Source organism: Vipera berus, assembly GCF_964194415.1.
Source record: "Vipera berus genome assembly, chromosome: 4".
Taxonomy (NCBI): Eukaryota; Metazoa; Chordata; class Lepidosauria; order Squamata; family Viperidae; genus Vipera; species Vipera berus.
This window is the reverse complement of record NC_138206.1, coordinates 57,907,796-57,927,104: the sequence shown is the minus strand read 5'-3', so window position 1 is coordinate 57,927,104 and position 19,309 is coordinate 57,907,796. Positions and strand designations below refer to the sequence as shown.

Below are 19,309 nucleotides of genomic sequence, written 5' to 3'. Positions count from 1 at the left end.
TTAGATTACCTCTTATTAAGAAATAAAGCCATCCTACCTTTGGTTTTACAAAAGTCTGACATTTAGCCTTAGATAAAACTTAATACATGTAGTCGTTGACTTATTCATTTAGTGATCCTTCAAAGTTGCAACAGCACTGAAAAAACAAACAACTGTTGCAGCATCTCCATGGTCACATGATCAGAATTCAGATGCTTGGCAACTGACTCATACTTATGACCAGTGCTTTTTTTGTAAAAGAAAAAGGTGCCGGAACTCACACAAGTCATACAATCCACCTTGCCTACCCTACAAGGTTCCATCCTAAAAAGGTACCGGAACTCCATTCTGAGCGTTCTATGAGAAAAAAAGCCCTGCTTATAACAGTTGCAGGGCCCTGGGGTCACATGATCACCTTTTGCAACCTTCTGACAAGCAAAGTCAATGCGGAAGAAACAGTCTTAATCACTTTTAAGATTCACTTAACAGTGGTGTTACTAACTTAATAATTGTAGTGATTCACTTAACAACTGTGGTAAGAAAGGTTGTAAAATGGGGCATAATTCACTTAACATCTGTCTCAGTAACAGAAATTTTGAACTCAGTTTTGGTTGTAAATCAAGGGTTTACCTGTACCTGCCAAAATTCTGCAGTAGCATGAAATTAGGCATTTACTTTAAAAAAAGATTGATTTTCTCCTTCCTGGCAAGTTTTTTTAAAATAAATAAATAAATAGATTAATTAATTAATTAATTAATTAATTAAAAGCTCTAGCCTTTATGATAAATAGGGCGGCGTGGTGGCTCACTGGTTATAATGCTGGGCTTCTCTGCTTGAAACCTGGCAGCCGAGATTTGAGACCCAAGCACCATGCAACAGGTTGAGCTCCCGTCCTTGCGCCAGCTCCTACCAACCTTGCAGCTCGAAAACATGCAAGTATGAGTAGATAAATAGATACCACTACAGTGGGCAGATAACAGTGCTCCATGACATCATGCTGGCCACATGACCACAGAAATGTCTTCTGACATGGCTGCTCAATGGCCTTGAACAGAGATGAGGACTGCCCCCTATAGTTGGCAATGACTAGAGGATTAAAATCTGCAGGTATTCCATTACCTTTTACTTTTTAGGATAAATAAGCTATTATTAGTTTAGACTCACTCCTTAGCTGATGTAGATTAGCAGCTCATTTGTAGGTGTGACTGGGCGAGAGAAGGATGCAATGGATCCATCACTATTCTTTTTTTTTGTAAATATTTTATTAGAATTTTTTTAACATAACATAAATCATTATAAAACAGAATGTTGTCTGGGTAACATTTATAAGACAGTCCTTAACAATTAATTTCTATAATCTATATTCCATATGTTAATTATTTGATTTCCCCTTTCCCCAATATATCTTTCTTTGCAAAACATTACATTAAGACAGTTTTATTTGCTTAGCAACAGTTCAATATATAGTTTCAATAATCCTATAGATCATTTTAGTTGTGTTATCATAAATCCTGTCACCATGTTTATTTCAGCTTATTTTTCCCCTTTTTAACACTTAACTATATTTACCTTGGTGGATTTCATTCTGTTTTTTTCCATACCCTCTCATATTTTTATATTTCCCAATCAATAAATAAAAAAAAAGAAAAAGAAAAAGAAACAACAAAAAAAGAAAGAAGAGTAGCTTATTTCTCCCTCCAAATTCTAAATGTTTTTACAAATAATCAGTTCAACATTCAACTACATTGACATTAGTGGATTTAAGTACTAGACTACAAAAGATAACATATGAAAATATGTATTTCTCCTAATTTAATATATATTTATTCCCTCAATTTCTCGTTCTTTTTAACCATAGCTAAGAATGTATTTAGTCTATTTAAACTTTGAACATTCCATTCAATAGTTCTAATCATCTAATCCTTTAAATCTCGTTCAAAACACATTTTTTATATTTTTCTTATCATCACATTTAAGCAGCTAAAACATTTGCTTTTGTTTAAATCAATTCAACTCAGAAGAATAGAAAAAACAAAACAAAAAACAAACAAACAAAACACAATTATATTGATTTGGAGGAAGAAAAAGAAGAAAACATTTCCCTCTAAGAGTAGTATATTTCAAAATTTTCCCTTTTCTTATCCATATTCAAACAAATGTTTCTTTTTAAAGTATTCTTTCTGATATGTTCCATCTTTTTCCTGATGTTTCATCATCATTTGTTTCCCTAAAGGGAATTTTTTCTCATTCTTTTCCTTATCTTCAAAGTTGTTTAGACGTATTAAAATATTTCCCAGTTGAATTAAATCATAATTTTTTATTTTATATGATTCCATCTTCAAGTCTCTATCCTCAAAATTATATTTAATCATCTCTACTATATTTTCCTGAGAGAGTTCTTGAAGTGAAATTAACTTGAGAATAAGTTGATTCATGCTCTCAAAATTCTTCTGCATTTCCTTGTAATTTAAGGTCATTGTCCTTTGAAATTTTTGCTGCTTATCATATACTTCCTTTTTTGAAATGAGCATTTTATAAGGTTCCTTCTTTGAGTCTCTGTCTTCAGAATCTTGTTCAGTCATCTCTACTGTATTTTCCTGAGGAATTTCTTGAAGTGAAATTAAGTTGAAAATGAGTTGATTCATACTCTCAAAGTTTGATTTTATTTTATTTTATTTTATTCCAGATTTCTATATAGTTTAAAGTCATTGTCCTTTGAAATTGTTGTCGCTCATCACATGTTTCCTTTTGTAAAGTATTCATTGCTTCAGCTGTGTTATCTTTGTTTAAAACAGGTGCATTTTCTGAAAGCTTAAAAGTTCAAAGGGAAAAAAAGAAAAGAAAAAATACTTATCCACCAGCAGGTGTCAGCAATTGCTCATTTTTCATGTCTTTCTAGTTGTTTTCTTTCTCTAAAGGGTAAATGTCGCCGCCCAACTGAAAGGGAGGGAGCGAAGTCCCCCTCCCCCTTTCCTTCTTCGGAGATCTCTTATTTTGGGGATTTTCTTCTTCAGGAAAGTAGGTAGGATAGAAAAAATCAGTATTCTTGCCCAGATTCAAGGATGCTGTTTATTATTTCACTTAGTTTAATCGCTTATGACTTCCGTTGCTTCAGCTATGAGTGGACACGACGTTAGCCAGCCTTTTCTTCCGATGGTTTCTGGGAGGCTTCTCCTGGACTGTTCGGAGAGACCGCCTTCTCTCCTATGTCTCTGGGATTTCCTTCCTTCATTCCACCCCTTCAGGGTGGATTCTGGCCCCTTAGGGTCCCCAACAAAAATAAATTTCATCCGGAGGATCTGACATTTCGAATTCTCCAACTGCTCTGCTGAGAAACTGGAACGGAAGTCGGATCCATCAGTGTTCTTATCATATCATTTGATGTGCCCTTTTAACCCTTGTTTGACATCAGAATGAACCTGCTTTAGAAGTTTTCATGCAGCTGAGTTCATTTCTCTGAAGTTGGAGCTATCTCCCCACCTTCAAGGGTTGGTGTTGTCAAGAAAACTTTGGTTTCCTGGATCGTGGACTGCATTTCCTTTGCGAAGGACTCTTGGCAAGGAATGGGCCTTGCCTCACAAAAACAGGGAAAAATGTACTTGGGAAAAGACTGACCCAGCTCATCAGGAGGTCTTTAAACTAAAATTGAGGGGGGAGAATGACAAATCTTCAGAATCTCTAGCACCCCAAACCAATCATAAATCCCAAGAAAACAAATCAAACAATGAGGTGGGCAGAGATGAAAAGAAAAAAGAAAAACTCAAACAATCAGGAGATAAAGGAAACACACCCATGGACAGGCATAAAAATCTTAAATGTTTATATACAAATGCTCAAAGCTTGGGGAACAAACAGGGCAAACTAGAAGCAATAGTACATGAGGGAGGGTATGACATAGCTGGTATTATAGAAACCTGGTAAGACGAAACCCATGAATGGAATGGAATGATGGATGGATAAAAATAGTTCAAAAGAAACAGGTCTACAAAAAGAGGAGGGGGAGTTGCATTATATGTAAGAGAAAACTATATATGTACAGAAATGGGCATGATCAAAGATAAACTCTCTCCAGAATGCATATGGGTCAATATAAAAGAGAAAAAAAGTGACATTACCATAGGTGTATATTACAGACCACCCAACCAATCAGAAGAAATAGATAAACTCTTTGCCAACTAGTTAACAAATGTATGTAGGAAACATACTACAATAGTAATGGGCGACATTAACTATCCAGATATCAACTGGGAGACAAACTGCAGCGAGTGGGAGATCAAACAGATTCCTAACCAACTTAGCAAACAACTTTGTCATCCAAAGGTGGAGGAGGGAACTACACATAAAGCCATACTAGACTTAATTCTTACTAATAGAGAAGAAGTGATAAAGGGAGTTGAAGTTACCGGAACTTTGGGCGAAAGTGACCACGTCATACTGGAATTTAATATAACGTAAACATTAGCAAAGGGATGTGGTGGCTCAGTGGGTTAGGACGCTGAGCTTGTCAATCAGAAAGTTGGCAGTTTGGCGGGTCGAATCCTGAGTGCCGCGTAACAGAGTGAGCACCTGTTACTCATCCCAGCTTCTGCCAACCTAGCAGTTCGAAAGCACGTAAAAATGCAAGTAGAAAAATAGGGACCACTACCGTGGGAAGGTAACAGCATTCCGTGCACCTTTGGCGTCTAGTCATGCCAGCCACATGACCATGGAGATGTCCTTGGACAAGCACTGGCTTTTCGGCTTTGAAACCAATGGCACTACATCCACATGGAGAGAAGTAATCAATAGGGTAACACAAGATTCTGTCTTAGGCCCAGTGCTCTTCAATATCTTCATAAATGACTTAGATGAGGGAATTGAAGGGGAACTCATCAAATTGCAGATGACACCAAACTGGTAGGAGTAGCCAACACCCCAGAAGACAAACTCAGGATCCAAAAAGATCTTTTTTTTTTATTGAAAAGTTTTATCATACATTTTATCTTTAACAATCCCCCCTAGCCCTCCCCTATCCCTCCCTCCCTACCCCTCCCCCCCTCCCCCCGACTTCCCAGAGCTAAGTACAAGGTATAAAAAACAAAAAAAAACCAATCGTAGACATTCATATGCTAACAACCATAAACTCTGAAATCCATCTCTCTCTAGCTCATATAGGGTAATTACAAACACTATTAATATAAGATATATAAAAAAAAGGAAAAGAGAAAAAAAGAGGAGAAAAAAAAGGAAGACTTATTCAAATGCTACATGAAACTTCTTAGTCCCATATTTGTTCTGGATATACTCAATCCATTTTCTCCACATATTTTTGGCCAGAATTTTAGTTTTTTGTGTATTAACTTTAAATCCAGAAACCTTCCCATATTGTATTATTATCTCCATCAGGTCCACAACAGAGTTCTCCGGCTGGGTCACTGTAACAACCAGATCGTCTGCGAACGCTCTCAATCTATAATCCTGATCTCTAATTTGTATACCCTTAATTTTTTCCGAATTCCGTATTTTAACCAACAATATCTCCAATGTTAGTACAAATAACAAGGGCGATAACGGACACCCTTGCCTTGTGCCCTTCTCAATATTGCATGCTTCTGTCAGGCTATTATTAACTATTATTCGGGCAGTTTGTTTTTGATATAATGCCCTAATTGGTTGCAAAAAATTATCCCCAAAATTCATTTTATCCAAGACTTTCATCAAAAATTGCCAATTCAATTGATCAAAAGCTTTTTCAGCATCTAAAAAAATTAGCGCCACAGGGATCTGGTTATTCCTTTGCAAAAACTCTAACACATCAACTATATGCCTCACATTATTTTTCATTTGCCTACCACTAATAAACCCCGTTTGGTCCCCATGAATCGTCTGTTGCAGAACCCTCATCAATCTATTAGCCAACACCTTAGCAAATATCTTGTAATCTGTATTTAAAAGCGATATCGGTCTATAATTTTTAACTTGAGTAGCATCTTGGTCTTCCTTCGGAATCAAAGAAATAAAAGCAGTTCTCCAAGACGGAGGCACCTTTCCCCCCCTCTGAATTGTCTGGAACAGTTCCTTTAACGGTTTTATCATCTCTAATTGTAAATTTTTGTAATAAGCCGCAGTCAAACCATCCGTGCCTGGCGCTTTGTCCACCTTCAATTCCTTAATTGCTATAAGAATTTCTTCTTCTGTTATCATTTGATTAATCCCCTCTTTTTGTTCTTGCGTAAGAACCGGGATGCTAGCATTCTCCAAATATACATCAATATCTTTTTCATTAATCTTCTCCTTAGCATATAATTTAGAATAAAAGTCCAGAAAGGCCTCCTTAATAAGATCCTGTTGAAACACAACCCTTCCCTTATGCTCAATTTTATCTATATTAGAAGCCCTTTGCTTTTTCCTCAGTCTATAAGCTAACCATCTACCTGGTTTATTAGCATTGCAAAAGGTGTTGTGCCTGGCAAACCGCAAATTGGTTGCCACTTGGTCAGCCATTAATTTATCAAATTGTCCTTTTAATAGCTTAATAACCTCCTTAGTCTTCACATCCGCTGGATTCAAAATCAAAGCCTTTTCTTTTTCCTTAATTTCATTCTCCAATTCTTTCCTCCTGGCTTCCAAAATACGTCTATGTTTATTGTTCATATATATCAACACCCCTCTCATATAGGCCTTGCTAGCATCCCAAACCATGTCCATAGAAGTGTCTTTGTTCATATTAATTTCAAAAAAATCCTTCATCCGCTGTTTACATTCTTCCACATTTCTCTGATTTCTAAACAAATTCTCATTTACGCGCCACGAGCGCCTATCTCTATTCTCCTTATTAATCTCTAGCCAGACTGGGCTGTGATCAGAAATAGTTCTTGCACATATCTTCACCTTTTTAATCCTTGAAAAAAAGTCATTAGTCAGCAAAATAAAATCGATCCTGGAGAAAGATTGATGTCTGTCAGAAAAAAAAGTATAATCCTTTTCATGCAAATGTATTTCACGCCAAATATCTCGCAGTTCCAAGTCATCCTTCATTTCAAAAAAGGATTTAGGCAGTCTAGCATGACTTGGAACGTGTTTAAAAGAACCAGCCTTATCCATCTGTACATCCAAAACACCATTCCAGTCCCCCATAAAAATAAACGATTTATAATCCAACTGAGTAAGCTTTGTGTGAAGTAAACTAAAAAAATCAGCTTGTTGTTGATTAGGAGCATATAATCCAACTAAAAGCGTCTTTTTACCTTCTAACAGCAACTCTATCATAACGTATCTTCCATGCTTATCTGCTTCAATTAAGTCCGCTGTTAAGGCAGTTTTAACATAGACAACCACTCCATTTTTCTTATTCATTGCAGAAGCAACAAATTGCGTGCCCAACCTTAAGTTCAATAAATACTTTTGGTCCATAGCCCTAATATGCGTTTCTTGCAAACATATAACATCTATCTTGAATTGTTTTAAATATTGAAAAACTTTCTTCCTCTTCTGTGGTGAATTTAGTCCATTAACGTTCCAAGTTAAGAATTTAGTCGCCATGCATGTCATCCCAAAGCTGTTGGAGCACATCTTTAATAGGCTCTCCTTTAGGCCGTGCTCCTCCCACTGCTTGGCTGTAAGTACGTTTTGGAAGTTCCATAGACTTCTGCTGATCTTGTTCTTTTATTTTTTTTGCTCGTTTTAAAGCAGCACGCGTCACCCTCTGCTCTCCAGGATCATCCAAAAAAGTTGTAGCTTGATCTCCTCCAGCACCATTCTCCTCTGTCTGTCCAGCTTCAGCCTCTTGAAGTTTTCCTTCTCCAGATCCCTTTGCAGCTTCCAGAAGTGATAGTGGGGTTGCTTTTAAAACATTGTTATAACAGTGACCAGACGGTACCTTTTGCCTTCATGCATCGCCACCAATCCAACTGGAATCTCCCATCTGAACCTTATATCACGTTGTTTGAGCTCTTGCACAAGAAATGCATAATCTTTTCTTCTCCTTAAAATCTTTGGAGGAATTTCTTTTAAAACCAAAACTTCTTGGTCAGCAATCACAACTTTAGTATCATAGGCAGCTTGAATAACTTCATCTCTAGTTTCCCTCTTTGCAAAATATACCACCACATCTCTAGGTAACTTTCTCTGTCTAGCAATCCATGAGTTAACACGGAACACTTTATCCATGCCCCCCTTTATTTCAGATGCTGGCTGACCCAATACTGCTTCCAGAGCTTCAGAAATCAGCTGCTTTAGATCTTCCTTAACATTTTCTTTTAAACCTCTGATTCTAACAGCATATTGCATCTGGTAATATTGAACTAGACACAGTTCTCTGTCCATTTTGTCTCTTAAATCTTCATTCTCCAATACCTTTGCTTCTAATATGGCATTCTTTTGAGTCAAGTCCTCCACTTTTTCATCCAGATCTTGCACACATTCAGCCACACTACGCACTGTAGACAAAATGTCTACCCTCATCGCACTGAACTTCTCCTCCATCCTCTCCTCCAATTTCTCCTCCATCTTTGCCAATCTGTCACCCATTGATTCCAAAATTACCTGGGCATGTTTTTCAAGAGCATCTTGTAAGTCCTTCGATGTCAGTGCAGCGGGAGGAAGCAAAGCTTGCAATGATGTCTGTTGCACCGGAGAAGTTCCAGCACTCCAAAGAGTTTTTGGGGGAGGTTTAGCCGCCATCTTTTTACTTTCACTTGTGACGCACTTTCACTTTAAGTTTATAAAGTCCATTAAGCTAGAGAGCCAAAATAAAAGTCCTCTTCACCTTATCCTCCTGTACCGCTCTGCCTGCTCCTTTTATTCCATGGTCTTTCCTTCTGGCAGGGGTGGTCGCAAACGCCTGGCTCCGCTCCAGAAATCACGGAGCGGAGACGCTGAACAGCTGGGAGCAACCCAGGCTACGGGGGAGTTCAATCCTTCAGCCGCCCAAGCTTTAAGCTCAGGCGGCCCCGGAGAACTCAACCCCTACCTGGGGCCTCTCCCCCTCCTCTTCTCCCGAGGAGGGGGCTTCAAATTCACCCGAACAGCTGATCGGCGCTGTTTCGGGTGAAAACAACACAGCTGAGCCGCGGGCAGCCCGAAAAGGCTGTCTCCGGCGCCGCGCCGCCACCGGAAGACCAGGATCCAAAAAGATCTTGACAAACTTGAACAATGAGCCCTGTCCAACAAAATGAGTTTCAGTGTGGAGAAAAGCAAAATTTTACATTTAGGCAGGAAAAATCAAAGGTACAAATACAGACTGGGTGAGACCTGTCTTAAAAAACAGTGACTGTGAGAGGGACCTTGGAGTCCTAGTGGACGATCACTTGACCATGAGCCAGCAGTGTACAGCAGCCACCAAAAAAGCTAATACAATCCTGGGTTGTATAAGCAGAGGCATAGAATCAAGATCACGTGAAGTATTAGTACCGCTTTATAAAACCGTAGTAAGACCACACCTGGAACACTGCAGTCAATTTTGGTTACCATATCACAAAAAAGATGTTGAGAGTTAGGAAAAAATTCAGAGCAGAGCAACTAAGATGATCAAAGGCCTGGAGACTAAAACATACAAAGAACAGCCGCAGGACTTGATTTTGGCTAGTTTAAAGAAAAGAAGAAATAGGGAAGACACGATAGCAGTATTCCAGTATTTGAAGGGCTGCCACAAAGATGAGGGGGTCATGTTATTCGTCAAAGCACCAGAGGGCAGGACAAGAAACAATGGTTGGAAACTGACCAAAGAGAGAAGCAACCTAGAATTAAGGGGAAACTTCCTGACAGTGAGGAAAATTAACAAGTGGAACAGCTTGCCTCTAGAAATTGTGGGTGGTCCATCACTGGAGATTTTTAAGAAGAGGCTAGACAGTCACTTGTCTGAGATTTTATAGGTTCTCCTGCTTAAACGGGGGGCTGGACTAAAAGACCTCCCAGGTCCCTTCCAGCTCTATTCTATTCTAATATAAAGGTTGTGGCCTGCATCAAACACTGCAGCCCTCTTGAATTGTATTTATTTAGGATCGCTGTGTATCCTGCCCTTCTACTCCCAAAGGCTAGCAGCAACTGAATTAATAAGCAAGCTGTTATAACCTATACAAAAATAACAATAGAAACCCAACAATTAAACACATGTTGATTTTTAAAGAAACAATTGACATAGCCAATGGACAAACAAATATTTCAAGCTAATTAAGTTGTAGTTAAGTACAAGCTAACTAAACTAATTTACACTTTAACTAAAATAATATCTGTCTGCCAGGGGAAATAATCAGGAAATGTTTTTTGTGGCCCCGCTCAGAAAAGATATGAGTCCACGAGGCCCTTGCATTTTTTTTAAGTGAACAAAAAATGTAAATGTTTTTTCCCAAGCCTGCTCCTAAACCTTTAAAAGAAGCCTGGTATTGAAATTATTTCTCAAATGTTATCTGCATTGTAAGAAGTAATACATTGGAGTAAACTCATTTGAAAGCAGTGAATAAAAATTATTCATATATTGCATTCTTTGAAATGTTTAATATGCTACTTAGCAATGTAAAAGCTAGCACTTTGGGATTTAAATGATAGAAATTGGCTATCAAAAAACAAAAGGAAATTGGTGAAAGCACCTCTAGAATTCTAAAATCAGAAAGATAGAAGGGACATTGTACAGTAGGCCATTTAACTTAGTTGCTCGTGGCTGTGGGAAATTCAGAGCTTCCCAAACAACGGGCTGTCTAGTCTTTACTTGCAGTTCTTAAGAATCCTCACAGAATGACACAGTCAACAAAACATTTGCTTACTACCGCAGAGTTTTAAGTATTCTTGTCTCCTTTAAGAATTTAACTTTAGTAAATCCCAAACAATCTCCAGTTTTAATATTTTATTTGCTTTGCTTTGGTCCAGATTTACTTTAGATGATTATACTCTGATTGAATTTTACAATACTGCCAAATTTACTACATTTACGTATCAACTTTAAACTGTAATGCTGGCATAAATTATTTTGTATACCATGGAGAGCCAGAGCAACCAACAGAGAGGTGCTGAATCAAATAAAAACGGACACATCACTAGAAGCCAAAATCACCAGACTACATCTGATTTATTATGACCACATCATGTGTGCAGGTTCATTGGATAAATCAGTGATGCCAAGGAACAATTAATGGACCAAGCAGAAGGGGCAAGCAAAGAACTCACTGGCTTGATACCATCAAAGCTGATTCAAAGATGAACATCCAACAACTGAAAGAAGCGGTGGTTGACAGGGTAGCATGGAGAGCACTTGCAGACAAAATTTCCAAGAGTTGGACATGACCGAATGGTTAAAACAACAATATACTGCCCATATCACAACTGAGTAACTCTGAGTGGCTTACAACACCTTAAAAACAAAAATATATAAACATTAAAACATTAAGAGACAATAAAACATTAAAATTAGCAGGAATTGGGTAAACCAGAAACCCATACACAACCAAGGTGAGGGTGAGATGTTCTTCTTATAAGCTCTTTTCATGAGCTCCTCTAAACATAAAAGGGTGGATTTCTGTGGCACTGTGACAATGACTGTACTTACGCTGTATGTACAGAGAAACCAGTAGCCAAGAGAGGCTCCATTAAGGAATTGGTACTTCTGCTTTTTCTCTTGTTTAAGACCTTTGAATAGAGCTGTGTCTCAGCTGCCGCCATCTCTTCCTTTCCTTCTGTGAATGTGTGTATAGAGAAAGAGTAGAGGGGCAGAGTCTGCTAAGATAAAATCAAACCCTCAAAACCTCCTTCAGTCTTTTTGACAGAAGCTGATATCCTGTTTTTTACAGAATGCTGTGGTTCTTACAATTATTACAGTAGACAGACTGCAAAGAGAGGGGAAAAGAAAACAGAATTTTATATACATGTGTGTGTGTGTGTGTGTGTGTGTGTGTGTATATATATATATATATATATATATATATATATATATATATATATATATACAGTATATATATATATATATATATATATACAGTGTATATATATATATATACATACAGTGTGTATATATATATATATATATATATATATACATACAGTGTATATATATATATATATATATACTGTTTATATATATATATATATATATATATATATATATATATATATATATATATATATATATATATATATATATATATATATATATACAGTGTATATATATATATATACATACAGTGTATGTATATATATATATATATATATATATATATATATATATATATATATATATCAGCAAATTCAGTATGACTTATATTGAGTTAGTCTTGGGTCCTGGAGACAGCCTGGATTAATATCTGCACATTCCTTGGCAAGATTTTGCAATGGCTTGCCATTCATTGCCTCCTTCCTAGGGCTGAGAGAGAATGACTGGCCCAAAGTCACTCTCTTGTGCCTAAGACAAAATTACAGGATGTGGTTGGTAGTGCATTTGGTCTCTGCACCCAACTGGTGCTCTTTTAGCAAGAATTACCAATGAATTAGCTACATTCCATATTACTACATGTCAGTACTTCCTGATTTGTAATTTTATTTATTGAACTGTATGATAATCCAGGTTCAATTCCCCAAAGATGTTCAGGAACACAAATGCAGCACATTGTCTGTCTGCAAGTATTTAAAATACCTGCCCCTTTTCCTGGAGCCATGTGGCTCTTGCAGAGCACAGATTGCTTTAAAGAGCTGCTGATAGATACTACACTCTTATCCCTGAATATTCTGAAGCACCTTTTTGGAATCAAATCCAAAGCATTGTGGAGCCTTATTCATTTATTCAAAAGCAGGTTTAAACCAGCAGGAATTATATATTGTCTGTTTCTATTAAGCAATATAATGAGAAGTAGACAGTTTATTTTGATTTTTTATGATTATACTGTCTTCTTTAAAAAATAAGGACAAAATACCTATCTTATATTAAAATAAAATAAAAACCCAAAGAACAAGGAAATCCTGCAAAAAATCAGCTTACATAAAACAAAGAATGTGTGACTGCAGTCTTACAAATAGGTAGTTCATAACGAGTCTTACTAAAATCAACAGAGCTTTCTTCTGAAATGACACATTGAAGGATAATGCCATAAAATCCTTATAGGCCAGTTCTCACATAATCTTCCTCCTATCTGTGATCCTAAAGCTTTTCTCCAGGAGCTTCTAAATGACTGGAGGTAGAATAGAAAAATAATATATAATGCAATGCAATGCAATGCAATGCAATGCAATGCAATGCAATGCAATGCAATAATATATATTGATACACACACACACACACACACGTGAGGGTGATCTGGCTGCGACATCTGTCACCCCATTGATTGCCAGGGTTGATTCGGCTGATCTGGCTGGCTAGGCAGGTGTCCCCTTCCTCCCTCACTGCTCCATGTGCATCTCTCCCGAAGCTGCGCACTCGGTGGAAGAGGACAACCATCCCAGATAGAAGGAGTGTACCGAGATAAACATCCTTTTGACAATTCTTGGAAAATGGACAATTGGTATATTCATCAAAGCTAATGACAAGGCTTCTTAATAAAAGTAGAATTAAGTCCAAGAACCTTTCAGGAAAAATATAACTTCATTCAAAACATGTCCTCTTTCCAAAGTAGATAAGTGTTGTGTTCCTTGAGTCATAATCTTATTTCGATTGATTTTTTTTGTTCTCTCCCCATTCTTTCACACTGTCTATTCAATGTTCAATCACCATTTGTAATTAAACTCAGGAAGTTGATTTATGGTGGATCAGAATCTGCATGTAGAATCTCCAGATGTTCTGGAGTACAGTAGATTCCCCATAATCTCCAACCACTATTTTTGCTGGCTGCCACTAATGGAAGTTGTTGGCCAAGACATATCCATAAACCTGGGTTGGAAAAGTTTAATATTCCCTGATATGGCAAACTGCTTTCCAGGATTTAAAAAAGGAAATAGGACCTCCTGCTTGCATTCTATTGCTGAGCAAAAGTTCTTCTGAAAATACTGGTTCAAAATTCCACTTACATATTTCAGGAAAAACGCTATTTCATCCCTGCTGATGTGTTATGGGTCGTAACTTCTAATCAGTATACTGTATGAGAATTCAGTTGTGCTCTTTCCTGAACCAGGAGGCCTTACTCACAGTCACTCATTCCTTGGTCACTTCCTGTTTGGATTACTGCAATGTGCCCCTGTTCTATGGAACACTCTGCCTCCTGAAAGTCAGTAGGCCTCCACCCTCCTAGTTCTCTGTAAAATGTTGAGGTCCTGACTTTCCCCCAAAGTGCTGGGATAAGATTGGATGACTGCACATTAAGTTTGATTTGGTGCCAGATTTATTGTTATTTTTAATGATTTAATGTGTTTTATAGTTTTAGTGTGATTTTGTATTTTGATCTTTGATTGGGAGCCACCCAGAGTGGGCTGAAAGATTAAATTAATTAAATGTTTTAATTAGACAGACAAATAGACAGATATAAATAAACAAACTATGTCTTCAGTTGCCAGAATCTCTTTATTAATGTCTTTCATACTTGTGGGCTAATATAATAATCATCCTATAAAATAGAAAAGTTTGATCAGTTTGGTTCTGCAACTTTTGTTGATGTAGTGCAAACAGAAACTTTGGCGCTCCTTATTACCCAGTCTAGTCATTGCACATTTCTGCAGGCACCTACTGAGGTAAATAATACATGTCCTTCTCTGCAAGACCCATTGTGTCAAAGGTGGGGAGGGAGTTTGTGTGTAATATGAGGCAGAAAAACACAAAAAGACTCTCGAGCAGTATTCCCATTGTTCTTTTATGTAAATATTTTAATTGGTGTGAAGCTTTTCATGCACACTTCATAATTCTTTAATTTCCTGCCCAGACTCAGGATTTACATGCATTGCAAAAGATCATGAAAGATCCTGGGTGTGGTTATAGGTTTAAGATAGGCAGTTGTTGTTTTACTGACCGCTGCTACCTTTTCATATCTCTGAAACCACATCTCCACTCTGCCATTTGAGAAGCTCTGTTGTTTGAGAAGTGACCAACAAATAATGTATTAGGTGTCATTAACTATCCTCTCAGCAGAATTTCTATTAGAGACAATCTGACCAACCAAATCATCAGTTTGAACTGTTTTGCCTGAAAAGTAAAAGCTGCAGTTTCCAAGATTCTTGAACATATTTGCATCTACCACAAATGTTTCCTTCCCTTGATTACAATTAATTAATAGGACTGGTGCCTTTTTACCTTCTTGGCCTTTGGAACAAAGCCATGCTAGGCCACTTGATATCTTTGGTCTGGTTGGGTTACATTAATAGCAGTCATAGGATCATCTGCTGCAATGAGTCCATTACTAATTCCTGAGGAGTAGGTGAACATATTTGGAAAGAATACCATGGGGCTTTTGGCTAGATAACATTTAGAATGAAAAGAGGGAACATTCAGGCTTTTCAGGATGAGTTCATTGGAACAGGTAAGTGAAACCCAGGGAAGGAGAAAGAGGGTTAAATGTTTTTCTTCTGTTTTCCATTACGTGCCACGTTTTGGAAACTGGTTTCTTTGACTATTGCCAGTTCTCAGAACAAAGTCCCCCTAGAGAGAAGTAGACGGGAGCCAGAAGTAGACGGGAGCCAGATAAGGGCAAGTCTTTTTGAACTCACATGATGGTGTAGAAAATAGCATTCTAATGTACAATAGATTGTGTACTTTGTTATTTCTGATTGTAGACAACTGTTTGAATTCCAAATGCACTGAATGAGAAGGGTATAAGAGCACATTCATTCATTTCAGCAGTACCAGACTGTTGCAGGAAAATAGTCGCCTGTTAATCCAGCTGTGCATTCAGTTCTCTGCTGGATTTCTTCAAGCACAAGTTGAATAGATTCTAGCACTGGGCCAAGTTGTTTTCAATTCAGTGAGGACTGTGGATAGAGTATGAAGTTATTTAGGAGCAGGTTCACCTCTAGCACAACACTAATTGTCATGTGTGTTACATGGCCCCCTCACGTGCAGAGGTGGATACATGTACACAAGGCTGGTGCATCAACTCTATGCACAATAGAAGAAATCTCCCTGAGAAAATTTCACGTACATGCTAAAATGTAAGAAGTAGTTCAGAGTAATGGAAATATGTTAGTGCTAGGCACTTGTTTTGTTTAACATTCTTTTGTGCAGAATTACAGGTAGTCCTTGACTTACAACCTCAATTGAGCCCAAAATTTATGTTGCTAAGCGAGACATTTGTTAAGTGAATTTTGCCCCATTTTACAACCTGCCGTGCCACAGTTGCTAAGTGAATCACTGCAGTTGTTAATTTAGTAACAAATCTGGCTTCCCCATTGATTTTGTTCATCAGAAACTCCCAAAAGGTGATCGCATGACCCTGGGACACCGCAACCGTCATAAATATGAGTCAGTTGCCAAGCATCTGAATTTTGATCATGTGACCCTGAGGATGCTGCAGTGGTCTTAAGTGTGAAAAACAGTCATAAGTCACTTTTTCCAGTGACGTTGTAACTTTGAAGCGTCACTAAATAAACTGTTGTAAGTTGAGGACTACCTGTATAATTGTGCTATGAACAGAATATCTTTTTCCTTCATTATTATGTTTCCAGAGAAAATAAACTTATAGGGAGACATACAGTTAATTCTATCTGAAAACAGAAGGCATTCATCAAAGTAATAGTGCTAATTTTCAACAGTTATTCCATCACCCTCATTCTTACTTCCTCCAAATCCGGTCCAAAAATATGGACCAGATTTGAAGGCACCAACCTTCAGGAGGAAGAGAAGTTACAGGGAAAAAGGAATAATAAATCCCTTGTCTTTCTATTTCAGAGGTACCTTTGCATCAGCAAAGACATTTCCATTATTTCTATTATAGTTTCTATAGACAATATCAAACTGAAATATTTTTAGTTTAAAAAGCACTTTGAAAAAAATGGTATTTATTTAAATAGGTCATATTTTAAATACTTGCACACAATTATTTTAGTCACTAGGAAGTCAAATGAACAATTGCAGTTTATTAAAGACAGGCTTCAGGAATACTCCCATCCTTTCAAGTTATAAATCCTCTAGTCAAAGGCCATGAATGATGAAAATTTGAGTTCTAAATTAAAACAGTTCTAAAATAAAATAACGTTTGCACTTCATTCAAAGAAAAACAGCATTGTTCATGCAAGCCCTTGGCATGCCTACACTCATTTCTAATCTGCAGTTTCAAGCTTTAGGCTGGTGATGTAGGTTATATGGGATAATATAAGCTTTTACTATATATATATATATATATATATATATATATATATATATATATATATATATATATATATATATATATCAGCTGTCTACTAACTCATGCATCTTCTACATTCTAATAAACCATTCTCACAATAAATATTTTAAGGGATTACAATAGGACCCAAGGTTTGAGGCTACACTCTATGGCAGACATGTCAAACACAAGGCCCGGGGGCCGGATCCGGCCCGCGAAGTGGTTTCATGTGGCCTGTGAAGCCATCCTGGAAACAGTGAGGGAACCGCCCCCACTGCCTTGGCCCTGGCCCAGAGACCCTCCTTCTGCCAGAGACCCTCAGATCTGTCCCACTCCTGCCCAGGCCCCCATAGGCACCCTTGATGCGAACGATGTAGAGCTGGCCATGCCCACCCAGTAGGCCATACGCACTCTAGCCACGCCCACCCAGTAGGCCACGCCCACCCTGGCCATACCCACCCGGCCCCTTGAGGGCAACCGCAATGTTGATGCGGCCCTCAATGAAATTGAGTTTGACACCCCTGCTCTATGGTGTTTTGCTCCATCATGGGAAGCAATATAAACAAGATCTGAACAAATAAATAACTGACTTGTGGTTAGTTACTCAGTGGACAAGGTGCCTGGTTAAAGTACAACCATGGTCATGTATGTGATCCTTAATTTACAAAACTTCAATCCTATTTGGAATGAAAGGCTCTCACAAGATTAACACATGCTGTTCCTTCTACCCAGTTGGACTACTGAAATAAGTTCTAAATGGGGCTGATTTTAAACAGCACTTAAAAACTGCAACAGGTATAAAATTCTGTTGGTTCATATTCAAAACATGAATTTATTACACATCTACTATGGGCTACCAATAGGCTTCCAGGTGCAGTAGGAAATTTTTGTTTTGAATTATAAAGTCTTATATGGTGTAGAGGACATAGAGCAGGGGTGTCAAACTGCCAGCCCGTGGGCTGGACACGTCATCTGGAAGCCTTGCCCACCCCATTGCCGGCAATGGCAAAATAGTCCCGATACGTCTTGCGACGTCATGTGACATCGCGAGTTTGACATGTCTGACGTAAAAAGTAGCTTTGACAGACCCCTCTATAGTTCATGTGAAAATGGCATGAGGAAAGGGGAAAGCACATTTAGACTTGTAAGATTGTATTACTTTTCATTTTACAATAGCAGTATTTTTTTTATCTCCTTTCTTAGCCTTGTCTATCTTATAGAGGTGACTTGAGATCTTGTACCATAGTATTTCCAACACTGCCTACTTCAGTTTTCTCTGATTCAATCACCACAGGATATGATTACTTGTAATTCCCCCAGGTCTATAAAATTAAGGGGACAGATGTGAGAAACAGATTTTTTCTGTCCTGGTCCCCACTTATGCTTTAGGTAGTAACACTGTTAGCCTTCTGGAAGCAAGTTGAGTAGAATTATTCTTTTTATGTTTTAATTAATTAGACACTGCAGTGGAAAAACATTATATTCTGTTCTGCTTTTTGGGCTGATGATTTTATTGTTGGGTACAGAGTTTTTTTTGTTTGTTTTTGGGGTACTTGGTGGATGTTTTTCCTTGGTATACACTACCACTAAGGGTGCAACAGTTGTGACAGCAAGAAAAATTAACATGTAACTAATAAGTTAAATAAATAAGCAAATAAGTAGCCGTGGTGTCCACCTTGTCGCAATTAGAGAAGTGAGAATTATTTTGATCCAGATTAAAATCCAATTACTGGAAAGAGGCTTTACCTCTTAATTAATATGATTTCCATTTTTGATGGGAGAGGGCTTCAAGTCAGCATTTGACTCCTGGTGACTTCCTGGATAAGTCCTGCAATTTTCTTGACAAGATTTCAGCAGCGATTTGCCATTTGCTCTTCCTAGGGCTGAGAGAAAATGATTGGCTCAAGATCACCCAGCTGGCTTTGTGTCTAAGGAAGGACTACAACTCACATCCCCAAGTTTCCAGCTTGTTACCTTAATCACCACACCAAACTGATTCTCTATTTACTCTTTGGTAAAAGTAATAGATTCTGAGTTTGTTAAAGAGCGCCACTAAAACAACAACAAAAGCATTGGTTGAGGACTTATTTCCTGGATTCTTGCTTGACAATCACCAGGCTCCCTATCCT

General features: G+C 37.8%; 2 protein-coding genes across 2 annotated transcripts in view; one reads left to right on the top strand and one right to left on the bottom strand.

Moving 5' to 3' along the window:
* The window catches only part of UBASH3A (ubiquitin associated and SH3 domain containing A), a gene marked incomplete at its 5' end in the record, with an annotated part of 35,175 nt that extends 23,565 nt beyond the window's left edge, over positions 1–11,610 (bottom strand). Inside the window, one exon of the mRNA XM_081326585.1 lies at positions 11,498–11,610. Within this exon, the coding sequence (XP_081182711.1) occupies positions 11,498–11,610 (113 nt within the window). The remainder of the gene's footprint in view (positions 1–11,497) is intronic.
* A 3,752-nt stretch (positions 11,611–15,362) lies between these two features.
* TMPRSS3 (transmembrane serine protease 3) overlaps positions 15,363–19,309 on the top strand; it is a gene marked incomplete at both ends in the record, with an annotated part of 30,852 nt that continues 26,905 nt past the window's right edge. Inside the window, one exon of the mRNA XM_081326363.1 lies at positions 15,363–15,380. Coding sequence (XP_081182489.1) covers positions 15,363–15,380 — 18 coding nt within the window. The remainder of the gene's footprint in view (positions 15,381–19,309) is intronic.